Source organism: Syngnathus leptorhynchus, chromosome 15, assembly GCF_054491065.1.
Source record: "Syngnathus leptorhynchus isolate UIUO chromosome 15, UIUO_Slep, whole genome shotgun sequence".
NCBI lineage: Eukaryota > Metazoa > Chordata > Actinopteri > Syngnathiformes > Syngnathidae > Syngnathus > Syngnathus leptorhynchus.
Genome location: NC_141209.1, coordinates 7,485,259 through 7,511,219, shown reverse-complemented (window position 1 = coordinate 7,511,219; position 25,961 = coordinate 7,485,259). Strand labels below are relative to the sequence as shown.

The 25,961-nt window shown below is 39.6% G+C and overlaps 4 protein-coding genes, 1 long non-coding RNA gene and 1 pseudogene across 5 annotated transcripts; 3 read left to right on the top strand and 3 right to left on the bottom strand.

The window, feature by feature from the left end:
• Positions 1–3,244: 3,244 nt before the first annotated feature.
• On the bottom strand, positions 3,245–4,120 carry LOC147045456 (uncharacterized). Its single transcript, XM_085931974.1, has 4 exons — positions 3,951–4,120; positions 3,812–3,844; positions 3,558–3,719; positions 3,245–3,442 (listed from the first exon to the last, which is right to left on the bottom strand). Exons 1-4 carry the CDS (start codon positions 3,958–3,960, stop codon positions 3,345–3,347), a joined length of 303 nt encoding a protein of 100 aa, XP_085788100.1. The 5' UTR covers positions 3,961–4,120; the 3' UTR covers positions 3,245–3,344.
• A 2,157-nt stretch (positions 4,121–6,277) lies between these two features.
• On the top strand, positions 6,278–7,025 carry LOC147045455 (cytosolic 5'-nucleotidase 1A-like). The gene is made up of 2 exons (XM_085932546.1): positions 6,278–6,445; positions 6,690–7,025. The coding sequence occupies exons 1-2, from the start codon at positions 6,278–6,280 to the stop codon at positions 7,023–7,025; spliced, it is 504 nt and encodes a 167-aa protein (XP_085788672.1).
• Positions 7,026–7,492: 467 nt separating this feature from the next.
• Positions 7,493–8,368, bottom strand: LOC147045454 (uncharacterized). Its single transcript, XM_085932658.1, has 4 exons — positions 8,199–8,368; positions 8,060–8,092; positions 7,806–7,967; positions 7,493–7,690 (listed from the first exon to the last, which is right to left on the bottom strand). The coding sequence occupies exons 1-4, from the start codon at positions 8,206–8,208 to the stop codon at positions 7,593–7,595; spliced, it is 303 nt and encodes a 100-aa protein (XP_085788784.1). The 5' UTR covers positions 8,209–8,368; the 3' UTR covers positions 7,493–7,592.
• Positions 8,369–8,559: 191 nt separating this feature from the next.
• Positions 8,560–11,438, top strand: LOC147045453 (cytosolic 5'-nucleotidase 1A pseudogene; annotated as a pseudogene).
• Positions 11,439–16,363: 4,925 nt separating this feature from the next.
• LOC147045452 (uncharacterized) lies at positions 16,364–18,515 on the bottom strand. Its single transcript, XR_015068290.1, has 5 exons — positions 17,979–18,515; positions 17,566–17,631; positions 17,102–17,122; positions 16,917–17,024; positions 16,364–16,735 (listed from the first exon to the last, which is right to left on the bottom strand). It is a non-coding gene; the product is annotated as an uncharacterized LOC147045452 (long non-coding RNA).
• Positions 18,516–21,554: 3,039 nt separating this feature from the next.
• Positions 21,555–25,109, top strand: LOC147045451 (galectin-8-like). Its single transcript, XM_085931315.1, has 8 exons — positions 21,555–22,105; positions 22,312–22,400; positions 22,859–23,069; positions 23,173–23,292; positions 23,372–23,398; positions 23,979–24,067; positions 24,162–24,327; positions 24,399–25,109. Exons 1-8 carry the CDS (start codon positions 22,067–22,069, stop codon positions 24,546–24,548), a joined length of 891 nt encoding a protein of 296 aa, XP_085787441.1. The 5' UTR covers positions 21,555–22,066; the 3' UTR covers positions 24,549–25,109.
• The last annotated feature ends 852 nt before the right edge of the window (positions 25,110–25,961 follow it).

Below are 25,961 nucleotides of genomic sequence, written 5' to 3'. Positions count from 1 at the left end.
CTTTCTAAAGTGATTCGTTTTTTTTTTTCTTTTTCATTTCACATGACTTTAACCAGTAGGTTTCGATAATGCGCAATGAAGCTGGTGCCACCTCGCCGTAAAACAAAACGAAGAGGAAAATGAGTCGTGAATTGCATTTCCCGTTCACCAACGGAACGGATCTGTGAGTGAACAAGTCAGTGAGTCAGTGAAGGATTTGCATTTCCAGTCCATCGCGAGAACGGATCAGTGAGGAAACGAATCCTGACGTTCCCATTCGCGAACGAGTCAATGGGTGAACTGCCTTCCTTCCCGTGCATCAACGGATCAGTCAGTGAACGTGTTGCGTGTCCCTCCTGGTGGGAACTATGGAAGCCATAATGTAGATTTACGATTTGCCAAGGAAAGAAAGAACCACTCACTGAATCACCACTTCTTTTATGCACGTTTTCTCCAATATAACGGCTAACTTTATTGCATGAAGGGATGCGCAGTTATGCAAAAACGGGGAGATTATGCTTCTCTTTGGGCAATTTTTATTTTACAACACTTAGAGTAGTTTTTAAATGACGTGTATGCATATATACGCCTAAATATTGTTGTCCAATATATGTACTGCAATTTCACATTAGATTGCTGGTTTTACTTTTATTATTATTATTATTATTTTTAATAAACATATATGTTAAAACTTGTCTGGTGTTTTATTCCTTGTTTTTATATTCACCAATTAAAACAGAAAAATCAGACATTTGGTTAACTGCTTTATATGACAATATGTATGTGTTTTACGTTGTTATACGAGTTGGTGTCCTCCAAGATAACAAATGTAAGCACAACGGATTTTTTTTTCAACCTTTTATTCAAGCACAAAGACATTCGGTATAATAACACTATTAACTACAATCCAACAAATACAAAATTAAAACATCAATGTCGGCTGGCATAGCAACAACGCTGTCTGTCACTCACTCGTGAATCTTCGCGAACGAACCTGAAAATGGCGGCGTACCTAATTGAGTGTCCAAGTGACGTCACAGATCAAACAGTCAATCAGAAAGTGGGGGTGAGGGCGAGTGTGGCACTTTTCACTTTCCGTGAAGTTTTGACCATGATTTTTCCCTAATGAAGTGGCCTGTGATTAAGCACACCTGGAAATGGTGGTGTACCTAATGGAGTGTCCAAATGACGTCGCCGATCAAACAGCCAATCAAAAAGTGGGGGTGAGGGTGCGTGTGGAACTTTTCACTTTCACTTACGGTTTTTCCTTAATGAAGTGGCCTGTGAATAGGTACACCTGAAAAAGGCAGTGTACCTAATGGAGTGTCTGAGTGACATCACAGATAAAACAGCCAATCAGAAAGTGGGGGCGAGGGCGGGTGTGGCACTTTTTTTTATATTCGTCGCATTACAACGGAACAGTTTCTATTTTATTATTGACTTTTAAATCCTCCAAGCTGTCTCCTTTAGTATTGTTTTGACTTGTATCTGCTTTTAATCAGCAAAATCAAATATGCTTAAATGTACCACATACTATTATGACACCAAGTATGAAATTGACCAATTTCATTTACTGAATTAGGATTCATATCAAAGTCAAAGCAAAGTCAAGGTCAAAGTCCGCTTTATTGTCAATTTCTTCACATGTCAAGACACACAGAGATCGAAATTACGTTTCCCACCGTCCCACTGTGACTAGACACAGTACACAACACTTACAATCAAATAGCACAAAGAGTAAAAACGAACAGACAAGAGCAACGAATAAGTAATAAGCAAATAACCCAAATGATATTCGTATCACATGATTGATGTTATATGAAATGGTATTCATTTGGCAAAAAGGTTAGGCCTCAGACGATTGCAGCAATGAATGCTGCCACACTTCCTCCAGTCGCACCTGCAGCGCCCACAGTGATGTAGTGAAGCCGTGATAAACGAAACGCGAAGTAGCGAGGAATCACTGTATTTTACTTGGATACCGTAATATAACGGTTTGAAGTCAATAAAGGTTATAACTGTTTGTGTGTTAGGTATTGCAGCAGCCACCATGTTCACCCGGGAGAAGATGAAAGAAGTGTCGGACACTCAGCTTCGCGTTGCCTTTGACGGAGACGCTGTCCTTTTCTCAGATGAGTCGGAACGCATTTTCAAGGCCCACGGACTGGACAAGTTCTTTGAGCACGAGAAGGCTCACGAGAACAAGCCTCTGGACCATGTAAAATATACACTCAGTGAACGGTTCTTAAGTACAAATAGAATGCGATTTGTGGACATTTGTTGCAGAAGAAAGGAACCATATTTGGATACTCAAAATGGTGGCAGTCACAATAAAACTATATTTGATTCCTGCGAGAAGGTCATGATTAGATACTAAAAATAATGAAAGCAATTTAGAATGGCAGATCCCTATACGGTATGATTTTAACAATTCAAATTTATTCTCTTCCATCTTGCTGCAGGGCCCACTGAAGGGATTCCTGGAGGCTTTGGGAAAACTACAAAGGAAGTTTTTTGACAAGGGCCTACGCATGGACTGCCCTATCCGCACCTACTTGGTCACGGCTCGCAGTGCCGCCAGTTCCGGTACCAGAGCCTTAAAAACGCTTCGGTCGTGGGGTTTGGAGATTGATGAGGCGCTCTTTCTAGCAGGAGCACCCAAAGGTCCCATGCTAGAGAAGATCAGGCCGCACCTTTTCTTTGACGACCAGATGTTTCACGTGGAAGGGGCGACCGAGCTTGGCACCGTGGCCTGTCATGTTCCCTACGGCATTGCACAGAGACTTGCAAAGAAATGACTTTGTTACCAGATTGATGAAGAGGCCCTAAACATAAGGATGTAGAGGAAACTAGTACTTAGGTATAATGGTGGAAATGCTCTGAAATGTAAAAAAAAAAAAAACAACATTTTTATGATAATGTGAATTAATATCATTACACTCAAACAAAAAAAGCTATTTTATTTCCAGAATTGTCTGTCTGTTTGTCTATCATAAAACTGGTAAATATTAGTTTTTATAGTTTTATTTTGATCTTGCACATCGGTGACCTGTATTTGTCGCGGTTGATTAACTTAATACAAATCGAGATGTTGTGAGATTGAAAAAAAGGTATATTCGTCTCATTACAACGGTACAGTTTCTATATTATTATTGACTTTGAAATCCTCCAAGCTGTCTCCTCTAGTCTTGCTTTGACTTTGATCTGCCTTTAATCAGCAAAATCAAATATGCTTAAATGTACCACAGACTATTATGACACCAAGTATGAAACTGACCAGTTTCATTTATTGAATTAGGATTCATATTCGTATCACATCATTGATATTATATGAAATGGTATTCTTTTGGCAATAAGGTGTAGCCTCAGACGATTGCAGCAATGAGTGCTGCCGTACCCCCACCTGCAGCCGCACCTGCAGCGCCCACAGCTGCAGAGGCCGCAGCCGGTATACCAGCCATGCCTACAGAAAAGTAACATTGCATTTATCTACCCTATCTAGTCTAGTGTAACTTTAATAGCATAGGAAAAAGTATCAAATATAAAGTGTGAAATTGTATGGTTTATCCGCGGCTTACCGGCAGCCTGCAAGACAGCCACCAGGCCTCCTGCCGCCACCCCTCCTCCGTTGGCGATGGCTGCGGCGGACATCATGCTCGCGGCATAGGAGCCTGCCGCTATCCCAGCTGAAGTAAAGCCGATAGCTCCCAGGGCCACCGGAGCCAGAATCACCCCACCGGCTACACCAAAAGTTAAATCAGACACATTAGTGCACGTCTACAAAAGGCTGCATCATTCCGAAATATTTTTGATTATGCAAAATACATCTTACTTGCGCCCGCTGCACCCAGAGCAAGAGCCGTCACTGCAAACCGAAACACACGCATGTTAGAGCAATAGATTCAATTCAACGCCATTCTCATTTCTGACTTATTTTCTATTATAATAGTATGCAAGAGAGTGATACTTACGCAATCCCATGTTATCTTTTCTGTCCTTATGTGGATGGATGTGTGTACTTTCAGCCAGCAGGCTTGCTATTTAAGTGTCAGACAAAATGTCAATCGCCCCCCAAACTCTGGAAAGCTTTGTAGTTTTTCAGGAGAAACGAAACTTATCATCTACTGGGAGCCTTTTCATTGGATAGGAGGTTAGTTTCGTTTTTCCGGAAGAGACTCAAAACTGGTGTTGGCTCGTGAGTGAACGATTCGGCCAAAGGAACGGATCTTTTCAGTGAACGAGAGTGAACGAATCACTTTCTAAAGTGATTCGTTTTTTTTTTTTTTTTTTTCATTTCACATGACTTTAACCAGTAGGTTTCGGTAATGCGCAATGAAGCTGGTGCCACCTCGCCGTAAAACAAAACGAAGAGGAAAATGAGTCGTGAATTGCATTTCCCGTTCACCAACGGAACGGATCTGTGAGTGAACAAGTCAGTGAGTCAGTGAGGGATTTGCATTTCCAGTCCATCGCGAGAACGGATCAGTGAGGAAACGAATCCTGACGTTCCCATTCGCGAACGAGTCAATGGGTGAACTGCCTTCCTTCCCGTGCATCAACGGATCAGTCAGTGAACGTGTTGCGTGTCCCTCCTGGTGGGAACTATGGAAGCCATAATGTAGATTTACGATTTGCCAAGGAAAGAAAGAACCACTCACTGAATCACCACTTCTTTTATGCACGTTTTCTCCAATATAACGGCTAACTTTATTGCATGAAGGGATGCGCAGTTATGCAAAAACGGGGAGATTATGCTTCTCTTTGGGCAATTTTTATTTTACAACACTTAGAGTAGTTTTTAAATGACGTGTATGCATATATACGCCTAATTGTCCAATATATGTACTGCAATTTCACATTAGATTGCTGGTTTTACTTTTATTATTATTATTATTATTATTATTATTATTATTATTTTTAATAAACATATATGTTAAAACTTGTCTGGTGTTTTATTCCTTGTTTTTATATTCACCAATTAAAACAGAAAAATCAGACATTTGGTTAACTGCTTTATATGACAATATGTATGTGTTTTACGTTGTTATACGAGTTGGTGTCCTCCAAGATAACAAATGTAAGCACAACGGATTTTTTTTTTCAACCTTTTATTCAAGCACAAAGACATTCGGTATAATAACACTATTAACTACAATCCAACAAATACAAAATTAAAACATCAATGTCGGCTGGCATAGCAACAACGCTGTCTGTCACTCACTCGTGAATCTTCGCGAACGAACCTGAAAATGGCGGCGTACCTAATTGAGTGTCCAAGTGACGTCACAGATCAAACAGTCAATCAGAAAGTGGGGGTGAGGGCGAGTGTGGCACTTTTCACTTTCCGTGAAGTTTTGACCATGATTTTTCCCTAATGAAGTGGCCTGTGATTAAGCACACCTGGAAATGGTGGTGTACCTAATGGAGTGTCCAAATGACGTCGCCGATCAAACAGCCAATCAAAAAGTGGGGGTGAGGGTGCGTGTGGAACTTTTCACTTTCACTTACGGTTTTTCCTTAATGAAGTGGCCTGTGAATAGGTACACCTGAAAAAGGCAGTGTACCTAATGGAGTGTCTGAGTGACATCACAGATAAAACAGCCAATCAGAAAGTGGGGGCGAGGGCGGGTGTGGAATTTTTTTTATATTCGTCGCATTACAACGGAACAGTTTCTATTTTATTATTGACTTTTAAATCCTCCAAGCTGTCTCCTTTAGTATTGTTTTGACTTGTATCTGCTTTTAATCAGCAAAATCAAATATGCTTAAATGTACCACATACTATTATGACACCAAGTATGAAATTGACCAATTTCATTTACTGAATTAGGATTCATATCAAAGTCAAAGCAAAGTCAAGGTCAAAGTCCGCTTTATTGTCAATTTCTTCACATGTCAAGACACACAGAGATCGAAATTACGTTTCCCACCGTCCCACTGTGACTAGACACAGTACACAACACTTACAATCAAATAGCACAAAGAGTAAAAACGAACAGACAAGAGCAACGAATAAGTAATAAGCAAATAACCCAAATGATATTCGTATCACATGATTGATGTTATATGAAATGGTATTCATTTGGCAAAAAGGTTAGGCCTCAGACGATTGCAGCAATGAATGCTGCCACACTTCCTCCAGTCGCACCTGCAGCGCCCACAGTGATGTAGTGAAGCCGTGATAAACGAAACGCGAAGTAGCGAGGAATCACTGTATTTTACTTGGATACCGTAATATAACGGTTTGAAGTCAATAAAGGTTATAACTGTTTGTGTGTTAGGTATTGCAGCAGCCACCATGTTCACCCGGGAGAAGATGAAAGAAGTGTCGGACACTCAGCTTCGCGTTGCCTTTGACGGAGACGCTGTCCTTTTCTCAGATGAGTCGGAACGCATTTTCAAGGCCCACGGACTGGACAAGTTCTTTGAGCACGAGAAGGCTCACGAGAACAAGCCTCTGGACCATGTAAAATATACACTCAGTGAACGGTTCTTAAGTACAAATAGAATGCGATTTGTGGACATTTGTTGCAGAAGAAAGGAACCATATTTGGATACTCAAAATGGTGGCAGTCACAATAAAACTATATTTGATTCCTGCGAGAAGGTCATGATTAGATACTAAAAATAATGAAAGCAATTTAGAATGGCAGATCCCTATACGGTATGATTTTAACAATTCAAATTTATTCTCTTCCATCTTGCTGCAGGGCCCACTGAAGGGATTCCTGGAGGCTTTGGGAAAACTACAAAGGAAGTTTTTTGACAAGGGCCTACGCATGGACTGCCCTATCCGCACCTACTTGGTCACGGCTCGCAGTGCCGCCAGTTCCGGTACCAGAGCCTTAAAAACGCTTCGGTCGTGGGGTTTGGAGATTGATGAGGCGCTCTTTCTAGCAGGAGCACCCAAAGGTCCCATGCTAGAGAAGATCAGGCCGCACCTTTTCTTTGACGACCAGATGTTTCACGTGGAAGGGGCGACCGAGCTTGGCACCGTGGCCTGTCATGTTCCCTACGGCATTGCACAGAGACTTGCAAAGAAATGACTTTGTTACCAGATTGATGAAGAGGCCCTAAACATAAGGATGTAGAGGAAACTAGTACTTAGGTATAATGGTGGAAATGCTCTGAAATGTAAAAAAAAAAAAAACAACATTTTTATGATAATGTGAATTAATATCATTACACTCAAACAAAAAAAGCTATTTTATTTCCAGAATTGTCTGTCTGTTTGTCTATCATAAAACTGGTAAATATTAGTTTTTATAGTTTTATTTTGATCTTGCACATCGGTGACCTGTATTTGTCGCGGTTGATTAACTTAATACAAATCGAGATGTTGTGAGATTGAAAAAAAGGTATATTCGTCTCATTACAACGGTACAGTTTCTATATTATTATTGACTTTGAAATCCTCCAAGCTGTCTCCTCTAGTCTTGCTTTGACTTTGATCTGCCTTTAATCAGCAAAATCAAATATGCTTAAATGTACCACAGACTATTATGACACCAAGTATGAAACTGACCAGTTTCATTTATTGAATTAGGATTCATATTCGTATCACATCATTGATATTATATGAAATGGTATTCTTTTGGCAATAAGGTGTAGCCTCAGACGATTGCAGCAATGAGTGCTGCCGTACCCCCACCTGCAGCCGCACCTGCAGCGCCCACAGCTGCAGAGGCCGCAGCCGGTATACCAGCCATGCCTACAGAAAAGTAACATTGCATTTATCTACCCTATCTAGTCTAGTGTAACTTTAATAGCATAGGAAAAAGTATCAAATATAAAGTGTGAAATTGTATGGTTTATCCGCGGCTTACCGGCAGCCTGCAAGACAGCCACCAGGCCTCCTGCCGCCACCCCTCCTCCGTTGGCGATGGCTGCGGCGGACATCATGCTCGCGGCATAGGAGCCTGCCGCTATCCCAGCTGAAGTAAAGCCGATAGCTCCCAGGGCCACCGGAGCCAGAATCACCCCACCGGCTACACCAAAAGTTAAATCAGACACATTAGTGCACGTCTACAAAAGGCTGCATCATTCCGAAATATTTTTGATTATGCAAAATACATCTTACTTGCGCCCGCTGCACCCAGAGCAAGAGCCGTCACTGCAAACCGAAACACACGCATGTTAGAGCAATAGATTCAATTCAACGCCATTCTCATTTCTGACTTATTTTCTATTATAATAGTATGCAAGAGAGTGATACTTACGCAATCCCATGTTATCTTTTCTGTCCTTATGTGGATGGATGTGTGTACTTTCAGCCAGCAGGCTTGCTATTTAAGTGTCAGACAAAATGTCAATCGCCCCCCAAACTCTGGAAAGCTTTGTAGTTTTTCAGGAGAAACGAAACTTATCATCTACTGGGAGCCTTTTCATTGGATAGGAGGTTAGTTTCGTTTTTCCGGAAGAGACTCAAAACTGGTGTTGGCTCGTGAGTGAACGATTCGGCCAAAGGAACGGATCTTTTCAGTGAACGAGAGTGAACGAATCACTTTCTAAAGTGATTCGTTTTTTTTTTTTTTTTTTTCATTTCACATGACTTTAACCAGTAGGTTTCGGTAATGCGCAATGAAGCTGGTGCCACCTCGCCGTAAAACAAAACGAAGAGGAAAATGAGTCGTGAATTGCATTTCCCGTTCACCAACGGAACGGATCTGTGAGTGAACAAGTCAGTGAGTCAGTGAGGGATTTGCATTTCCAGTCCATCGCGAGAACGGATCAGTGAGGAAACGAATCCTGACGTTCCCATTCGCGAACGAGTCAATGGGTGAACTGCCTTCCTTCCCGTGCATCAACGGATCAGTCAGTGAACGTGTTGCGTGTCCCTCCTGGTGGGAACTATGGAAGCCATAATGTAGATTTACGATTTGCCAAGGAAAGAAAGAACCACTCACTGAATCACCACTTCTTTTATGCACGTTTTCTCCAATATAACGGCTAACTTTATTGCATGAAGGGATGCGCAGTTATGCAAAAACGGGGAGATTATGCTTCTCTTTGGGCAATTTTTATTTTACAACACTTAGAGTAGTTTTTAAATGACGTGTATGCATATATACGCCTAATTGTCCAATATATGTACTGCAATTTCACATTAGATTGCTGGTTTTACTTTTATTATTATTATTATTATTATTATTATTATTATTATTTTTAATAAACATATATGTTAAAACTTGTCTGGTGTTTTATTCCTTGTTTTTATATTCACCAATTAAAACAGAAAAATCAGACATTTGGTTAACTGCTTTATATGACAATATGTATGTGTTTTACGTTGTTATACGAGTTGGTGTCCTCCAAGATAACAAATGTAAGCACAACGGATTTTTTTTTTCAACCTTTTATTCAAGCACAAAGACATTCGGTATAATAACACTATTAACTACAATCCAACAAATACAAAATTAAAACATCAATGTCGGCTGGCATAGCAACAACGCTGTCTGTCACTCACTCGTGAATCTTCGCGAACGAACCTGAAAATGGCGGCGTACCTAATTGAGTGTCCAAGTGACGTCACAGATCAAACAGTCAATCAGAAAGTGGGGGTGAGGGCGAGTGTGGCACTTTTCACTTTCCGTGAAGTTTTGACCATGATTTTTCCCTAATGAAGTGGCCTGTGATTAAGCACACCTGGAAATGGTGGTGTACCTAATGGAGTGTCCAAATGACGTCGCCGATCAAACAGCCAATCAAAAAGTGGGGGTGAGGGTGCGTGTGGAACTTTTCACTTTCACTTACGGTTTTTCCTTAATGAAGTGGCCTGTGAATAGGTACACCTGAAAAAGGCAGTGTACCTAATGGAGTGTCTGAGTGACATCACAGATAAAACAGCCAATCAGAAAGTGGGGGCGAGGGCGGGTGTGGAATTTTTTTTATATTCGTCGCATTACAACGGAACAGTTTCTATTTTATTATTGACTTTTAAATCCTCCAAGCTGTCTCCTTTAGTATTGTTTTGACTTGTATCTGCTTTTAATCAGCAAAATCAAATATGCTTAAATGTACCACATACTATTATGACACCAAGTATGAAATTGACCAATTTCATTTACTGAATTAGGATTCATATCAAAGTCAAAGCAAAGTCAAGGTCAAAGTCCGCTTTATTGTCAATTTCTTCACATGTCAAGACACACAGAGATCGAAATTACGTTTCCCACCGTCCCACTGTGACTAGACACAGTACACAACACTTACAATCAAATAGCACAAAGAGTAAAAACGAACAGACAAGAGCAACGAATAAGTAATAAGCAAATAACCCAAATGATATTCGTATCACATGATTGATGTTATATGAAATGGTATTCATTTGGCAAAAAGGTTAGGCCTCAGACGATTGCAGCAATGAATGCTGCCACACTTCCTCCAGTCGCACCTGCAGCGCCCACAGTGATGTAGTGAAGCCGTGATAAACGAAACGCGAAGTAGCGAGGAATCACTGTATTTTACTTGGATACCGTAATATAACGGTTTGAAGTCAATAAAGGTTATAACTGTTTGTGTGTTAGGTATTGCAGCAGCCACCATGTTCACCCGGGAGAAGATGAAAGAAGTGTCGGACACTCAGCTTCGCGTTGCCTTTGACGGAGACGCTGTCCTTTTCTCAGATGAGTCGGAACGCATTTTCAAGGCCCACGGACTGGACAAGTTCTTTGAGCACGAGAAGGCTCACGAGAACAAGCCTCTGGACCATGTAAAATATACACTCAGTGAACGGTTCTTAAGTACAAATAGAATGCGATTTGTGGACATTTGTTGCAGAAGAAAGGAACCATATTTGGATACTCAAAATGGTGGCAGTCACAATAAAACTATATTTGATTCCTGCGAGAAGGTCATGATTAGATACTAAAAATAATGAAAGCAATTTAGAATGGCAGATCCCTATACGGTATGATTTTAACAATTCAAATTTATTCTCTTCCATCTTGCTGCAGGGCCCACTGAAGGGATTCCTGGAGGCTTTGGGAAAACTACAAAGGAAGTTTTTTGACAAGGGCCTACGCATGGACTGCCCTATCCGCACCTACTTGGTCACGGCTCGCAGTGCCGCCAGTTCCGGTACCAGAGCCTTAAAAACGCTTCGGTCGTGGGGTTTGGAGATTGATGAGGCGCTCTTTCTAGCAGGAGCACCCAAAGGTCCCATGCTAGAGAAGATCAGGCCGCACCTTTTCTTTGACGACCAGATGTTTCACGTGGAAGGGGCGACCGAGCTTGGCACCGTGGCCTGTCATGTTCCCTACGGCATTGCACAGAGACTTGCAAAGAAATGACTTTGTTACCAGATTGATGAAGAGGCCCTAAACATAAGGATGTAGAGGAAACTAGTACTTAGGTATAATGGTGGAAATGCTCTGAAATGTAAAAAAAAAAAAAACAACATTTTTATGATAATGTGAATTAATATCATTACACTCAAACAAAAAAAGCTATTTTATTTCCAGAATTGTCTGTCTGTTTGTCTATCATAAAACTGGTAAATATTAGTTTTTATAGTTTTATTTTGATCTTGCACATCGGTGACCTGTATTTGTCGCGGTTGATTAACTTAATACAAATCGAGATGTTGTGAGATTGAAAAAAAGGTATATTCGTCTCATTACAACGGTACAGTTTCTATATTATTATTGACTTTGAAATCCTCCAAGCTGTCTCCTCTAGTCTTGCTTTGACTTTGATCTGCCTTTAATCAGCAAAATCAAATATGCTTAAATGTACCACAGACTATTATGACACCAAGTATGAAACTGACCAGTTTCATTTATTGAATTAGGATTCATATTCGTATCACATCATTGATATTATATGAAATGGTATTCTTTTGGCAATAAGGTGTAGCCTCAGAGGATTGCAGCAATGAGTGCTGCCGCACCCCCACCTGCACCCCCACCTGCAGCCGCACCCACAGCCGCACCTGCAGCCGCGCCCACACCTGGAGAGGCCGGAGCCGGTATACCAGCCATGCCTACAGAAAAGTAACATTGCATTTATCTACTCTATCTAGTCTAGTGTAACTTTAATAACATAGGAAAAAGTATCAAATATAAAGTGTGAAATTGTATGGTTTATCCGCGGCTTACCGGCAGCCTGCAAGACCAGGCCTCCTGCCGCCACCCCTCCGTTGGCGATGGCTGCGGCGGACATCATGATAGCTCCCAGGGCCACCCGAATCACCCCACCGCCTACACCAAAAGTTAAATCAGACACATTAGTGCACGTCTACAAAAGGCTGCATAATCCCGAAATATGTTTTGATGATGCAAAATACATCTTACATGCGCCCGCTGCACCCAGAGCAAGAGCCGTCACTGCAAACCGAAACACACGCATGTTAGAGCAATAGATTCAATTCAACGCCATTCTCATTTCCGACTTATTTTCTATTATAATAGTATGCAAGAGAGTGATACTTACGCAATCCCATGTTATTTTTTCTGTCCTTATGTGGATGGATGTGTGTACTTTCAGCCAGCAGGCTCGGTATTTATGTACAACTGTAGTTGTATATTTATATTACCACTCCCACAAAACAAATCTGTTCAACAGATTTGTTTTGTGGGAGTGGTAATCAAAATACAATATAAATATATATATATATTTATTAATCCATCAATTCATTCTCAGTTCTGCTCGGTCTTTGTGGTGGTGCCCATCCCAGCCTGGTGACTCATGAGCAGGAGGCAGGGCACACCGTGAACCCATCGCCAACTGGTTTGTTTTGTGGGAGTGGTAATCAAAATACAATATAAATATACAATATAAATATATATATATATTTATTAATCCATCAATTCATTCTCAGTTCTGCTCGGTCTTTCTGGTGGTGCCCATCCCAGCCTGGTGACTCATGAGCAGGAGGCAGGGCACACCGTGAACCCATCGCCAACTGGTTTTAGGTCACACAAAGACAAACATTCACACTCATGGACAAAGTAGATTCTTTAATTCATTTAACCAGCAACTTTTTGAAATGTGACAGCTGACTTCACACAAGAAGACCGGAGCCTGGGTTAGAACCCGGAAACTCTGAACACTGAAGGGAATCATCTAACCAGTGGTCCACCTTGGGTAGCATTTAAGATAAAAAAAAAAGTTATAAGCAAATGGACTGATTTCTAAAATATCATTTTCAGTGTAATGGGTGGTCTTTATTATCATTTGATGACACGCTGATTGGTAATCGCTTTATAGGACGTAATATTGTGTCAAATGTTGCGCTTGTGTATTGAATGATGCATTAAAAAGCTTCAGAAGATGACTGAAGGGCTAAGAATCAAATCATAATCATGTATGGATGTTCTATGCTCAACATGTAACAAAGATTCTTTCAAACAAACATAAGTCTCATTTTTTATTTGTGGACTTTCACACAAAAATACCACAGAACATTTTCTTTAGTAAAATGATTCCATTGAATTTACCTTGCAATGTTTTCTTTGTTATGAAAACAGGCCATTAAAAATGGTCAACAAGTTTGAGAAGATTCCATTGTGAGGACTCAGAACAGGGGCGTCACATTGCCAGGGGTGGGTAGGTTGGCAGGGCTGGGGCCTAAAATTAGATGTGACACATGAGAATGTAAACTGTAGTTGGCACAATAACACAGAGAGAGATCGGGATGGCTGAGAATATTGTCATTTGTCATTTTCACATGTCCTGAGTGTTGTTAGTCACCTAAATGTTGAACAGAGACTGTGATGTAACAAAGTCAAATTCCTTGTTTGGCACGCTCAAACATGGCGAATAAATTCTTCTTGACTCTTGAGATAACTTCTCACTATCAGCATGAAATAGAATTCAATAACTCTGATTTTTGGGAGAGCCTATCCCATTAATTGTTGTTAATATATGTAGGTTTAGTCATTCTTAGGAAGCTGCTTCTGTCTACTTTGAATGTCTTTGGCTGTTTTTTAAATGCTTTTAGTAGTTGTTGTGTGAAGCACACATGTGCCTTGCCCGTTCGTGGCTTTCAGATATACAGTAATCCCTCGTTTATCGCGGATAATTGGTTCCAAAAACCACCGGCGATAAGTGAAATCCGCAAAGTACGGTCACCAACAAGAAGTACTGGGCAGGCTAACGAGTTAGCTGAAAGATGCTCCTTTGCGATCGTGCTAACACTCGAAAATGGACTTCTAAAGGAATGTAAATGAACATTTGGAGCAATACTACATTGTCCTAAAGGTTAGACACGTTTTGTTAATTTAGAAGTTTTATTTTGACTTTTAATTTTTTTTTTTATTTGGAAAAAAAATCTGCGATGTAGTGAAGCCGCGATAAACGAAACGCGAAGTAGCGAGGGATCACTGTATTCTTGTCTCTTTATCAAACCCCAAAATTCCCCAAAATGGCGCTAAAACCCTGTAATGACATTGCCTGACCATTATGTACATGGTGTTCAGTAGAAGACCACGAGAAGATCATGAAACCTTTGAACAATAGTTCTAGTTACCAACCATTATCGAGCCAGCAACCCGGTGCATAAGAAAAATATCACAACATGCCAAGCAAAAAGAAAATCATTTTTTGTCCTAATTTATTCACAAATGCACAATGACAAAGTAGATAAAAAATGTATTTAACACACATCACCTTAAACAGAAAGCTAGGATGCAGCAGTCTTTCAAAAACAAGTGACTCAATGCTTACTTGCAGGTGTTAAAGCAGCTCCAGGTGGTCCTGTTCCAGGAGGTGGAGCCAGAATGTTGACGTTCGGGTGTAGGTCATAACCAATCGTGGTCCTGGCAGGGGATGGATAAAGCATAGCTCCTAGAAATTAGAATGACCCAAATTACAAGTTAGTCAGTTGTATTGGAAAATGTTTAGTTTTACCTGTACTTTAGATTGTGATTGGAAAAAAAATCAAATAAACATAAAGAAATATTACCAGCAGGAACAGATGAACTGCCTGATGAGACATAATAAAATTTATATTCATTAGAATTCATTGTTTTTATGTGGGAGAATATAACTTTGAATTCAAAAGCTAGTTAGCAATTTTGATTTGGAATATGCGCAACCATTTTTGGAAGTACTTTAATCCTACAAATTATAATCGACAAACGTGTTTCTTACCTCCCATGTCGACTTCCTTTTGTTTTCTCTTCTCGTTGTAAGCAACCAGAAACCGTTTAGACTAAGTGAAAAACTGCTGCACTCTGTTTTTGCTGGGTGGGCCACTGCTCTGATTGGCTCTCTCTCTGAATTAGGGTCGGGGGGAGTTAAGGGGGTAATCGGATATCTGGTGAAACCGAAAGTGTCCCCAGAAGGCCAAATACGTTGCTGTCTCTTTCTTTCCAATATACACTGAAAATCCAGCCTGTCAGATATTTATGAAAGGGAATACAGCAGATTATATTCAGACACTGTCATGCTGCCCTGTTATCAGTTTCAAGTGCAGCCTTTTTAAAAGATATATTTCCAACTACTTTTGAGTTTATTGTAACCAGGTTAGAGAAAATAGTACTGAGTACACAGACTTTATAAACACATTAGATAACTTGCTTTTCATCAAGCACAATTCTCCTAAATCATTCTGTACAAATGGATGTAAACAGCTTTTCCTCTCTTACTTCCTTTCCCCCCTTATAAGGTCTTGTTTTGCTTGCAGCAGCTTCTGGCAACACCGATTTACACCGGAAAGCCCTTTTTTGGTCCCGATATTTTTATACATTCAACCGAACAATAACTTTGAATATTTAGTCATTTCTGTAAGAGCTTATGGTATTTGCAAGGTTTTACCTATTGTTAATGTGTCTCTATAGATTTAAGCAGTATAACGAATGTGTATTTTTGCTGTTTAATGGTGCCAACTCGTCTCTCAGTGCAGAGGAGTAATTAAAACATGGAGATGTGTGCATTTATTTCTAAGTCATCTTCAAATGTTCCCTCACAGCCAGCTACAGAAAAAGCACAGTAACCTTCAATAATCGTTTACAAAGTAAATCATTTTCATTTAATCAGACATCTGGGTGGAAAGAAGCCTGGTATGGCTGATAAAGAGAGTTCATCAAGTCCACTGACGTCAACAACATTCCTATGTCCGTTGGAAAATTCCACCGTTCTCCATTTTTTTTTTTTTTTAAGGGCTTGTTTTCTTCACAGCGGCTTCTGAGTCATATCACGATAACATTCTAAAGGCTTCATGATCAAATAGTCGCTTTTATTTCAAAAAGTAATCAAATAATTACTGTCTCCACCAGTGAACCAAAAATGTATTCTCTCAGTTGCAGTGAAATAGAGTCAGCCTGTTGTTAACAGTGCAAGAATTAAAGCATCCAAATGAGGGGAGTCTGAATTTATTCGTATATTTAAGTATTTAACCTCTTGGCCTGTTTAACTAAACAAAATGTTGATATACTAGTTGCAGGAAGTCATGTTTTATTCTGTTGGTGGGAAGGCAACAGGTGGATACAGAGTTGATGATATCTTCTATCATCTAATGGAAGAGCATTTCACAAATCTCACAAAGACATTTATTGCCCCTTACAACTCCACATCAAAAAAAAATTAAGACTCTGCATATTATACATTCATAATCCACAAAGAATCAGTCCTGTAGTAACAAAAGATTACAAAAAAAAAGTAAGGCAAATATACAAGTTGATGATTCCACATATGAGTCACAGTTGAATGTCAAAAACAAGTTGGAAAGAAAGAAAACCAATGACGTCGCCACAGCTTCAAGGGAACCCTCCCGGGCCCATCGGACTCATCGGGCCTGGATTTAATGAACCTACAAAATGAGATCACACTTTAGTATACTAAAAAGATTAAATCAAACAATTTATACAAATACACATATCGTTAAAGGTGATGCCCGCACCTATTGTTGCCTGGCTGGGTGCTAAAAATCTGCCAGCTGCCATTTTGTTTACGACTCAACCATAATCTGTCGTGGTAAACCAAAAGTGTACCTTGAAATGGTGCTAATCCGGTGTTGGGAGATGGTAGTGCAACGGGGCTCGGTTGGGGATAACCGATCGTCGTGGCAACAGAGGGCGCAAACAGAACAGGATTTACAGCTGGAAAAAGAAGTAACAAAATTATTATCTGCTTTAGTTTCTGACATTACAATGGTAATTTTGACAGTAAATCTTACCTGGTGCAGCAGAGGAAGGACCTACAAAAAAAAAAATGTTTCATTTTGATTTATATTGAAAAAGAAATTGCACACTTGAGTTTGTAAAATGAGGAAGCATTTTACGTGGTCTGCACGGAGACCGGAGAAGTCGCAGTCTTTAGTCCAATTGAAACTTTACCTAATTACCTCGATCCGGTGCTATTATATTAGTTAAACAAATTCTAACACGGTGCACGAATTAAAACCCAACGAATAACTCAAGTTCAACGGCCAGCTCCTAAATTTTGGACGCAGTGACTGCCTAGGCAGTCGTTGACATTTGAACTTTTCTTTCATTTCTAATAAGACAGGACAAAATATTTTCAACAGCGACTCACTATAAAACGGTGTCAACTGATTGGACAAAGAATATCCTTCAACTATATCAGAATGTTCACAAAAAAAAAGTGTCAAGTTCAAAATGCAGTAAAGGTGTTACTCACCGTTTCCCATGTTGTCTTTTTTTGTTTCTTCAAATGCCTGTTTTAACAAAGAATTTCAGCCTTCGTCTGAAAAATCAAAACAGTCGTCACATTTTTATAGCTAAAGCGCTGATAAGACTCAGGCAGTCTTATTGGTTGCAGAATAATTAACCCCAATTGAGGTCACGTCCTGTTCCAGATCCTTCAACAATGAATAGTTAAAACACAATTTGTTTGACTGATAAACCTCTGATTTGCTAGTGTGAAATCTTTATGGCATTTATGGCAGAGGTTTTTCCAAGATCTTTAAACACGCTAAAATGCTACAAACTGTTGGATTTGAGATGAATTTTCCGTATTAACATAAAATAAACTACTGACAACCTTAACGTCTGCGTGTTAAAAAATAATTCAAAGGTAATTAGGATACTCACACAGTTTATCTGAGGAATTCCAAAGATCCTCACAGATGTCTGGGGCTTTTCCTTAAGTTTCTCGCTAAGAAAACCTGCAAACAATTTAATTCAGTCAAGCAAACGTTGCAAATCAAGCGGGTTTTACCATCCTTTTGAGGAAGTGTCCTCGTGTGACTTGCTGAACCGTCAGGGGATTTCCTGACAATACTCGGCTTCGGGACAGAAGCACTTGGGGAATTTTCTTCTCTCAGGGACTTTCTAGGGAGAATTTCACAGGCTGTGGAGGTCTAGTCGAGGTCAAGAACTCAAAAAGTGAAAATTTATGTTCAGCCCAAATATATGTAATTAGAATCATCAACATATGTCATCCATTAGGTCATTCATATTGTTTACATCAATATCAAATCGTATTTTTTCTGATGTAGAATTAACAAAATTGTTACACCCCAAAATTCAACAGTTCTGAACCATAGCAGTACTTCAGAATGAGATCAAGATTGGTGATTTGATCCTCTTTCTCATCTCCCTGGTAGGTACTTGTTCAGTTTTACTAAGCAACATGTTTTAATGAGCTACAAAATGCAAATTTGGACTCAAAAAGTACCAAGTGGAACCTGTGATGAACCGCTAAATGAATAATGCAAGTACAGAAAGATCTCACGTGCTTCTTATCTTATTTTTCATTTGTTTTTTGACCCCATTCCTGTTGACACACACGAGTCATAAAATTGAAACATGTTAATATTTAAACTATCAAAGTATGAAAGGTCAGCAAGGAATCCGTGAAACATAACCTGAACATATGTTTGTCATTCTCTTTCCTGATATATAATTTTGATTTGTTTCATACTGAATTTATTGACATATGTGTATGAAAAGAAAGAACGTAGTCAATTTGAGGAGTAAATCATATGTGAGATTAACAACCAGAGTGCATAGAAAAAAAGATTTATTTGTGGAATTCATGTTATTTTTTATGCAAGTTTTTCTTTTCTGTAATGTTGTGAATATTATTGGGAGAGCAGCTATGAGAAGTATGCATACTGTGTGTTGGGAAGCAAAGGGTTAAGCTAACATTTCTTTTCCTTTTTTTTAAGCAAAAGAGCAAAAAGCGGATTGGTCAGAAACATAAGAGTCTGTTATTGGTTCAGTCTAACTATCGTTAGGTTTCGTTTCTCAAGAAATGAAAGCGTTTACTGAAAGACGGGACGGGAGGGGTGAGCGGGTGAGGTCAAGGGACTCAGAACCACAACAGTTAAAAATAAGCTTGGGAAGGGTACGATAGCTTGCAAGATAAAATAGCAAGAGAGAGCTTCACATGTGCTGCAACTCAGACGAAATTAAAAAATAAAAAGTTTTAAGTAGCTGCAGTTTAGTGACTGTGCTTTTAGGGACATTAATGTCTATTTCAAGATTCAGGAATTTTTATTCATGTTTGAGCATGCCCAACAATGAATTTGACTTCGGTACATCACAATCTCTGTTCAACATTTAGGTGACTAACAACACTCAGGACATGTGCAAATGACAAATATTCTCAGCCATCCCCTGATCTTAAACTCTCATGAGGGCAAGGAAAAACTCATAACTCTGACTAGGGGAAATGAGAAACCTTGATAAGAGACCACAGATGGGAGGGTCCCTCTTCCAGAATGACCAGGCTGCGATAGATGCAGAGAAGACAGTAAAAACAGTGTAGACAATCCAAAAAGGTGTGGAGAGCAGGATGTTATCTTAGAGACTCTAAGAGTGGCATGTTTACTAGGCTACATTCACATCAATGCTGATTTTTTGTGCTGATTTTTCATGTAATGTGCATAGTACAATTTGGACCCGGGCTTCTTTCTTATGTAAATATAAAGAGGTAAAAAAAATAAATAATACAATGCTTCTGCAGTCTGGACATGCAAGTTGCACTCATAATGCAGGTTGCAAGGGGCTGGAGCTATTTATGCTTGTACATAGCGGAAGAGTAGGAAAATTATAGCTATGACTTCAATTTAGTCCCATTAGCATACTGAACAGTTTTAAGTAGGTTAGAAAAAAAAAAAAAGACAAATCAATTGTAGATTTTAATGGAGGAATAAATATATCTGGTCCAATATTTTTTACCCCTTAAATGTAGTATATATGTTTACAGTCATCCATTTCATTCACAAACTTAGTGCCGTCAATGAAACCTTTCAGCTCTAAACATCAGATGTATGAATGTTCTAAATATAGATAATATAGACTGTCCAAAACAAGTAGTCCCCTCTTAAATGTACCATATCAATCTATCTATACATACTTACAGTATTCTGTTTCATTGACAAACTTTGTGGGTTAAATGAAACCTTTCAGCTCTCAACACCAGATGTGTGAATGTTCTCAACACTGAGTCAATGTACTGCAACTAAACAAAAAAAGTACTACTCACAAATGTAGGGAAGCCATTTATTCAGTCAAATTGAAATCAAAGGAAAACAATCTTCAACATTCTCTTGGCAATGAGTAACACAAATCTATCGTAAATTTAAGTGTGCACTTGAGCACCACATGGCACAGAGTTTGTAACATATACTGCATTTTTTGAAGGCAAGTTTTAGGTGTGAAGGATTCAGAAGAGAGCCATCACAAATCCTGCGACAGGCGCGCTTGCAGCGGCTGCTGAACCTAAAATGACAGGTCACACTTTAGAATCAAAAGAAAAAGCAAACAATTCTATCACACTCCTGAATCATATTGGCTCTTCTGCTATTCCATATGATTTGTTTAGAATCTGTATCCAGCACTTGTCTTCACTAGGCTCATAGCTGGATCTTGGTCACGTGAATTTGAGTCTAGGTTAACCCAGAATTGTATGCATGCAATTTATACCTGCTGCTGCTGCTGTGCCTGTCGCTATTCCAGCGTTGGCCGCAACAGTGAGGCCCACTGCAGCTGAGTAGCCAATCGTGGCAACAGCAAGGGGCGCAAAAATAATAGCGCCTCCTAGACAAAAGCAGGAAAACAGTTTTTGTTATTTATTTTTCTTCTAAATTTCCTTGTGACAAGCCACAACTCTGAAATAGTAATGGCCTCAATTTAATCGGTGTGAAATCGTTCTATAACGTTTAAATAATAATTTTAAAAAAAGTTTCTTGGAGTTGTTAAAGGATTCTTACCTGCTGCACCCGCTACGCCTGCAGCAACAGCCAGCGCTGAAACTGAAACACAAGAGAAAGCAACTTTCATTTGGCAATTGCTTATATTCTTTATCCATATTCGTTCCATAATAATCACAAATAAAAATGACAAACTAATTCTATATGTTAATAAATATCCAACAGGTTTTTTTCCTTTCCTTTTTGTCACGTCAGAGGAAGGCGACGCTGCACAGACATGACGCAGTTTGAATTCACGAACTACTCATCAAATCAAACAATAAAAACGTTCACGATAATAAATTAAAAAAAATCAGAAAACAGTAAATGTCGTTCAACGTCATTTTGGCGTTAAGAAAAGTAAAAGTTGCCCATTGATCCTAACTTAAGTTTGATCTACATGTTTGTCAGATGACGTAATTTAATTCTCAATATCATCAAAAGAGTAACTAATACTACTTACGCAATCCCATTTTCTCTGTGTTGTTTTCAGTCTTGGGAAAAGTATTTGACTTGTCCTGAAATTTTCGCTTGGTATACGAAACGCCCTGCCGGAAATATTATATAGGTATGGCTGGCGAATCCAATTGGTCAGAAACACCAGACAAAGCTCATTGGCTCGGAGGACTGTCAACGAAGTGTCGCATCAGGGGTCGCAAGGGGCGAGCTGGGTCGTCCTAGTTTGGTTTCCTTTTAGAATGAGTGCCATTTCAACAATTTGATTCAATTGTGTCTTTCAAATCACACTTATAGTTGAATGCATTTCCACACGGATTTTGTTATTCTAACAAGCGCTTCTGGTCACATGTCAGATATGCGCATGCGTGTCTCTGGAAGCCGAGGCTTGCATGGCGTCAATTTGCACGACTGCGATCTGAATTTAGCGCTGGATGAGATCAGGGGTGATTTTGATCGCACAACTTAATTCGCTCCATTGTTTTGTCTTGAAGCACTTGTTTGTAGACCGACACAAGAAGCTCAATGTCGGTGGCAAACGCGAAGCTAAGTGTCCTGAAGCCGGTGAGATGCGTAATGCCTATATTATTGTTATTGTTGCAAGTTTATGTTCCCAGTACGGCTATCAGATATTAAATCAAATATGATCAAATTAGTGGGAAATGTTTGCTTTAAGATTCACGAGACGCAGATTCATACCAGTCTTGCTGCCAATAACTGTGTATTTTGTTATTTCCCCAATATTAATTGGTCTAACCTGTCCACCTCAGGTGATCCCATATACAGGATCTATTCCTGGAGGCCTGCACCCTGGAGAGATCATCATCATTCAGGGTACTGTACCATCAAATGCTGACAGGTGAGCTGTGACAAACACAACAGGTGTATTTAGCTGCACGTGCACAAATTCTCATCAATTGTTTCAATAACCAAGCGTGGAAGTAAACACAATCATTTCAAAACACACTACCAAACAATATTGTCTCCGGTGGTTACACAGGTTAACTATATATCTTCTGCCATCTAGTGGAGGAGCACTTAATTGTTCTGCCTGAGACATAGACATCGCTTGCAGAGAAATTTGTAGTACAGTCCCGAAAACGACGTCCTCACAGTCTGAGGAACTGAAAGAATCTTCACAAAGATCACAAAGTATTTAAACAAAAACAGTAAATGTCAAAGGTCAGCACAGTCCTGTTCAGATGCCATGTTTTGTGATCCCCCTCCAAAAAAACTAGACCAGGACAAACCATGTGTAAATAATATCTAATATCTTATTTTAGATGTGTAATGCCTTGGCGTGCATGGTCTCTTGAGGTTCCAGATTGACCTATCCTGCGGCGGCAGTACCAAGCCGCCTTCTGACGTGGCCTTGCACTTCAGCGCTCACTTTAAGGACTCGCCCTGCGTGCAATGCAACTCCCTGCTGCAGGAGAGCTGGGGCCAAGAGGAGACCCTGCAACAGCTGCCTTATAAACGTGGGGCCCCATTCGAAACTATCATCCTGGTGCACCAGGACACCTTCAAGGTCAGACATCTTGAACCGTGATGCAGAGAGGCTTACCAAATGTTCCTCAATGTAGCACATTTTCTTTCCTTTGAGATAGCTTTTGTTATTGTTTTACCAACAGGTAGCAGTAAACGGAGCTCACCTCCTGGAATACAAACATAGAATCCCACTGAATAGGATCAACACATTTTCTGTGTCTGGGAAAGTCCAAGTGCAGGCTATAGGCTACATCCCAAACTCTGTAAGTTGTTTCTTGTCATTGGAAAACCTCACTTTGCCTTTAATCTGACTAAATTTTTTTTTTTTTTTGTCACTCTTAGGCAATATACTCAGAGTCTAGTGACTTGGTGAGTTTTTCTCTTGGCGCCAAAGACTTACTTTTCCCTGATTGCTCACAATTGCTACTGAAAGTTGCAGCTCTTAACACTTTACAGAAATGAACTATTCCAAAACATAGGAAAAGACACTCCCTTTTGTACTACTTTACAATTACTGTATTTTTTGGACTATAAGTCACACTTTCTTTTTTGTGGTTTGCTTTTTCACTCAGCTACAACCCAAAACCCTCGTTCCTTAATTGTGTAAGCCTTCTTTTCTTTACAATGGCGGTAATGCACCAAAAGTATTTGGTACCTGCCAAGACAGTCAAAGAAGAAAAAAAAAAAAAGAAGCAGTAGTCATGGCAATGAATAAGCGTGAGCTATTACTAGTTTAGTTTGCCGCCAAGTACATTTCCGTACGCACCCACAATTCGGGAACGGGGATTTTGGGTGCGAGTCGGAGTTCTACTCTTCTTGGTTTGTGTAAAATAATTTCTCCACCAGATTGAAGTGACAGTGCGAAAAATACGATACGAGAGTTTTGGGCTTGGTTATGTTTGTATGCATGCTTCTGTCAAGCAAGCAATTGTTGTCCGACTGCCCTTAGAGCCTCCCTTACAAAGGCAGTATACTAAAAGGCCTGAGCCCTGGGCAGCACATAACCATCAAAGGACAAATCAGCATGTATCCTCACAGGTAACACACTGCATGTTCTCCATCTTTGTCCGAGAAGACAAAATGGTCTGCTGCTGACCAGTTGAGTAAAAGCTCTGCTCCAAATGTCTTGCAGTGTTACAGTAAACCTCTGCAACAGCAGAACAGAGAGCATTGCTCTTCACCTAAACCCTCGCATGAAATCCAGCACATTCATCAGGAACTCATACCTGAATGAATCCTGGGGTCAGGAGGAACGAGAGTTGGTCTTTTTTCCCTTTTCTCCTGGAGAGTATTTTGAGGTAAACTACACTGTTGTATTTCTCGCAAAATAAAAAGGCTTGGAGTTGACGAGTGTTTGTTTTCTTGGCAGATTCTTCTTCTCTGCCAGGCACATCAGTTCAAGCTGGCGGTGAACGGCTTGCACTTGTTTGAGTTTAAACACCGGGTTCAGGATCTGAGCACCATCGACCTGCTGGAGATAATGGGAGACCTGGAGCTTATGGATGTCAAACTGTGGTGATCTATCTAGACAGTTGCTTTACTTGAGTTTCATCACACATAACTATTTCATATTTATTTTAGAAGTTGTGTTGATGTGACTTCAGTCTTTTAAGATGTGTTCAGACTGCAGGCTTATCTGATTCTAATCTGATTTCTTCTCAAGTCTCAATTTTCTGCACTGTTTTTAACTAAGTATCCAAATGGGTTCTGGTTCTATTCAGACTAGGCCACATTATTGACCCATTTGACAGGTTGCTATGAAGCAATGATGTCGGAACCGAAGGGTCGTCCACCATGTGTACCGTTTGGCGTCATATAATTGCGCCAACACACAAAATACTTCCATAAATGTACTTGTTGCAATACATGTAGTTTCAATCCGTTTTGCAAATACCAGATTTCATGTGTTTAGTGACCGTCTGGACTACAAAAGAGACTTGTTTCAGTCTGGATGAGCTAAAAATCGGATTTTGACTAGCAGTCTGAACAAGGCCTTATTGTATCACTAGTGACACTGGCTAGCTTCTTTTTACCCTCGTGTTAATAAAATGAGTCAAGTGAGGCACATCAGCAACACAAACCAATTTTGTACCATGCCTTCCTTTTCTCATTTGTGTACTGTATATACAGTAAAGTTTTTTTTTTTTTTTTTACTTGCCATGACAGTTCATATTCTTAAACATTACCTTTGCAATTAAAATGCTTTATGATGGAGACTCAGAGGTTGTACCACTAATTTAAGAAGCCGATTCTGCTGCCAAGAAACAAGGAAAGAGAAAATGCGTGAATAATTTCCTCCATTTTTTACGTTTACTCTCCGATATTTCCGGCAAGAAGCATAAAGTATAGCAGATTGAATTTGTGACTATATAATAATAATAGTAGTAATAAAAAAAAAAAAAACACAAACCAGTGAATACAATGCCTTAGTTGCTCATTTTCTTTAGCATATACTGCAAGCATGATAGACTGTCACTTCAAGATAATGAAAGCCCTTTATGCACCACTATTTTTTTTGTCCAATCATTATTAAAACAAAAAACAAATAAGTCTTTTCTGGGTTACTTTCCAATCCTTTACAAAAATAATGCTGTGTGCAAATGACAATGTCCAAGGTAACCTGACCGATTAATCCACTTGCCGATTGACTTAGCTGATTGTGGCCCTACAAACATCAGCCAAAATAATCAGCAAAATATTTGACAATTATTTTTAATTCATACACAACATTCATACACGCATTATATATTTTTTCAATTGATCAGCTGATTAATTGGTATTTCTTTTTTGCCAAGAATCAGTATCAACCTAAAAACACCTCACTTTGTAGCTTCCAATAGTGGAGAACAATCATACTCGTGGGACTTATTATAGGGGGCTTTAATACTTCAATAAAAAGGGGAAAATATTCTTCACAGTTCACATTCACACA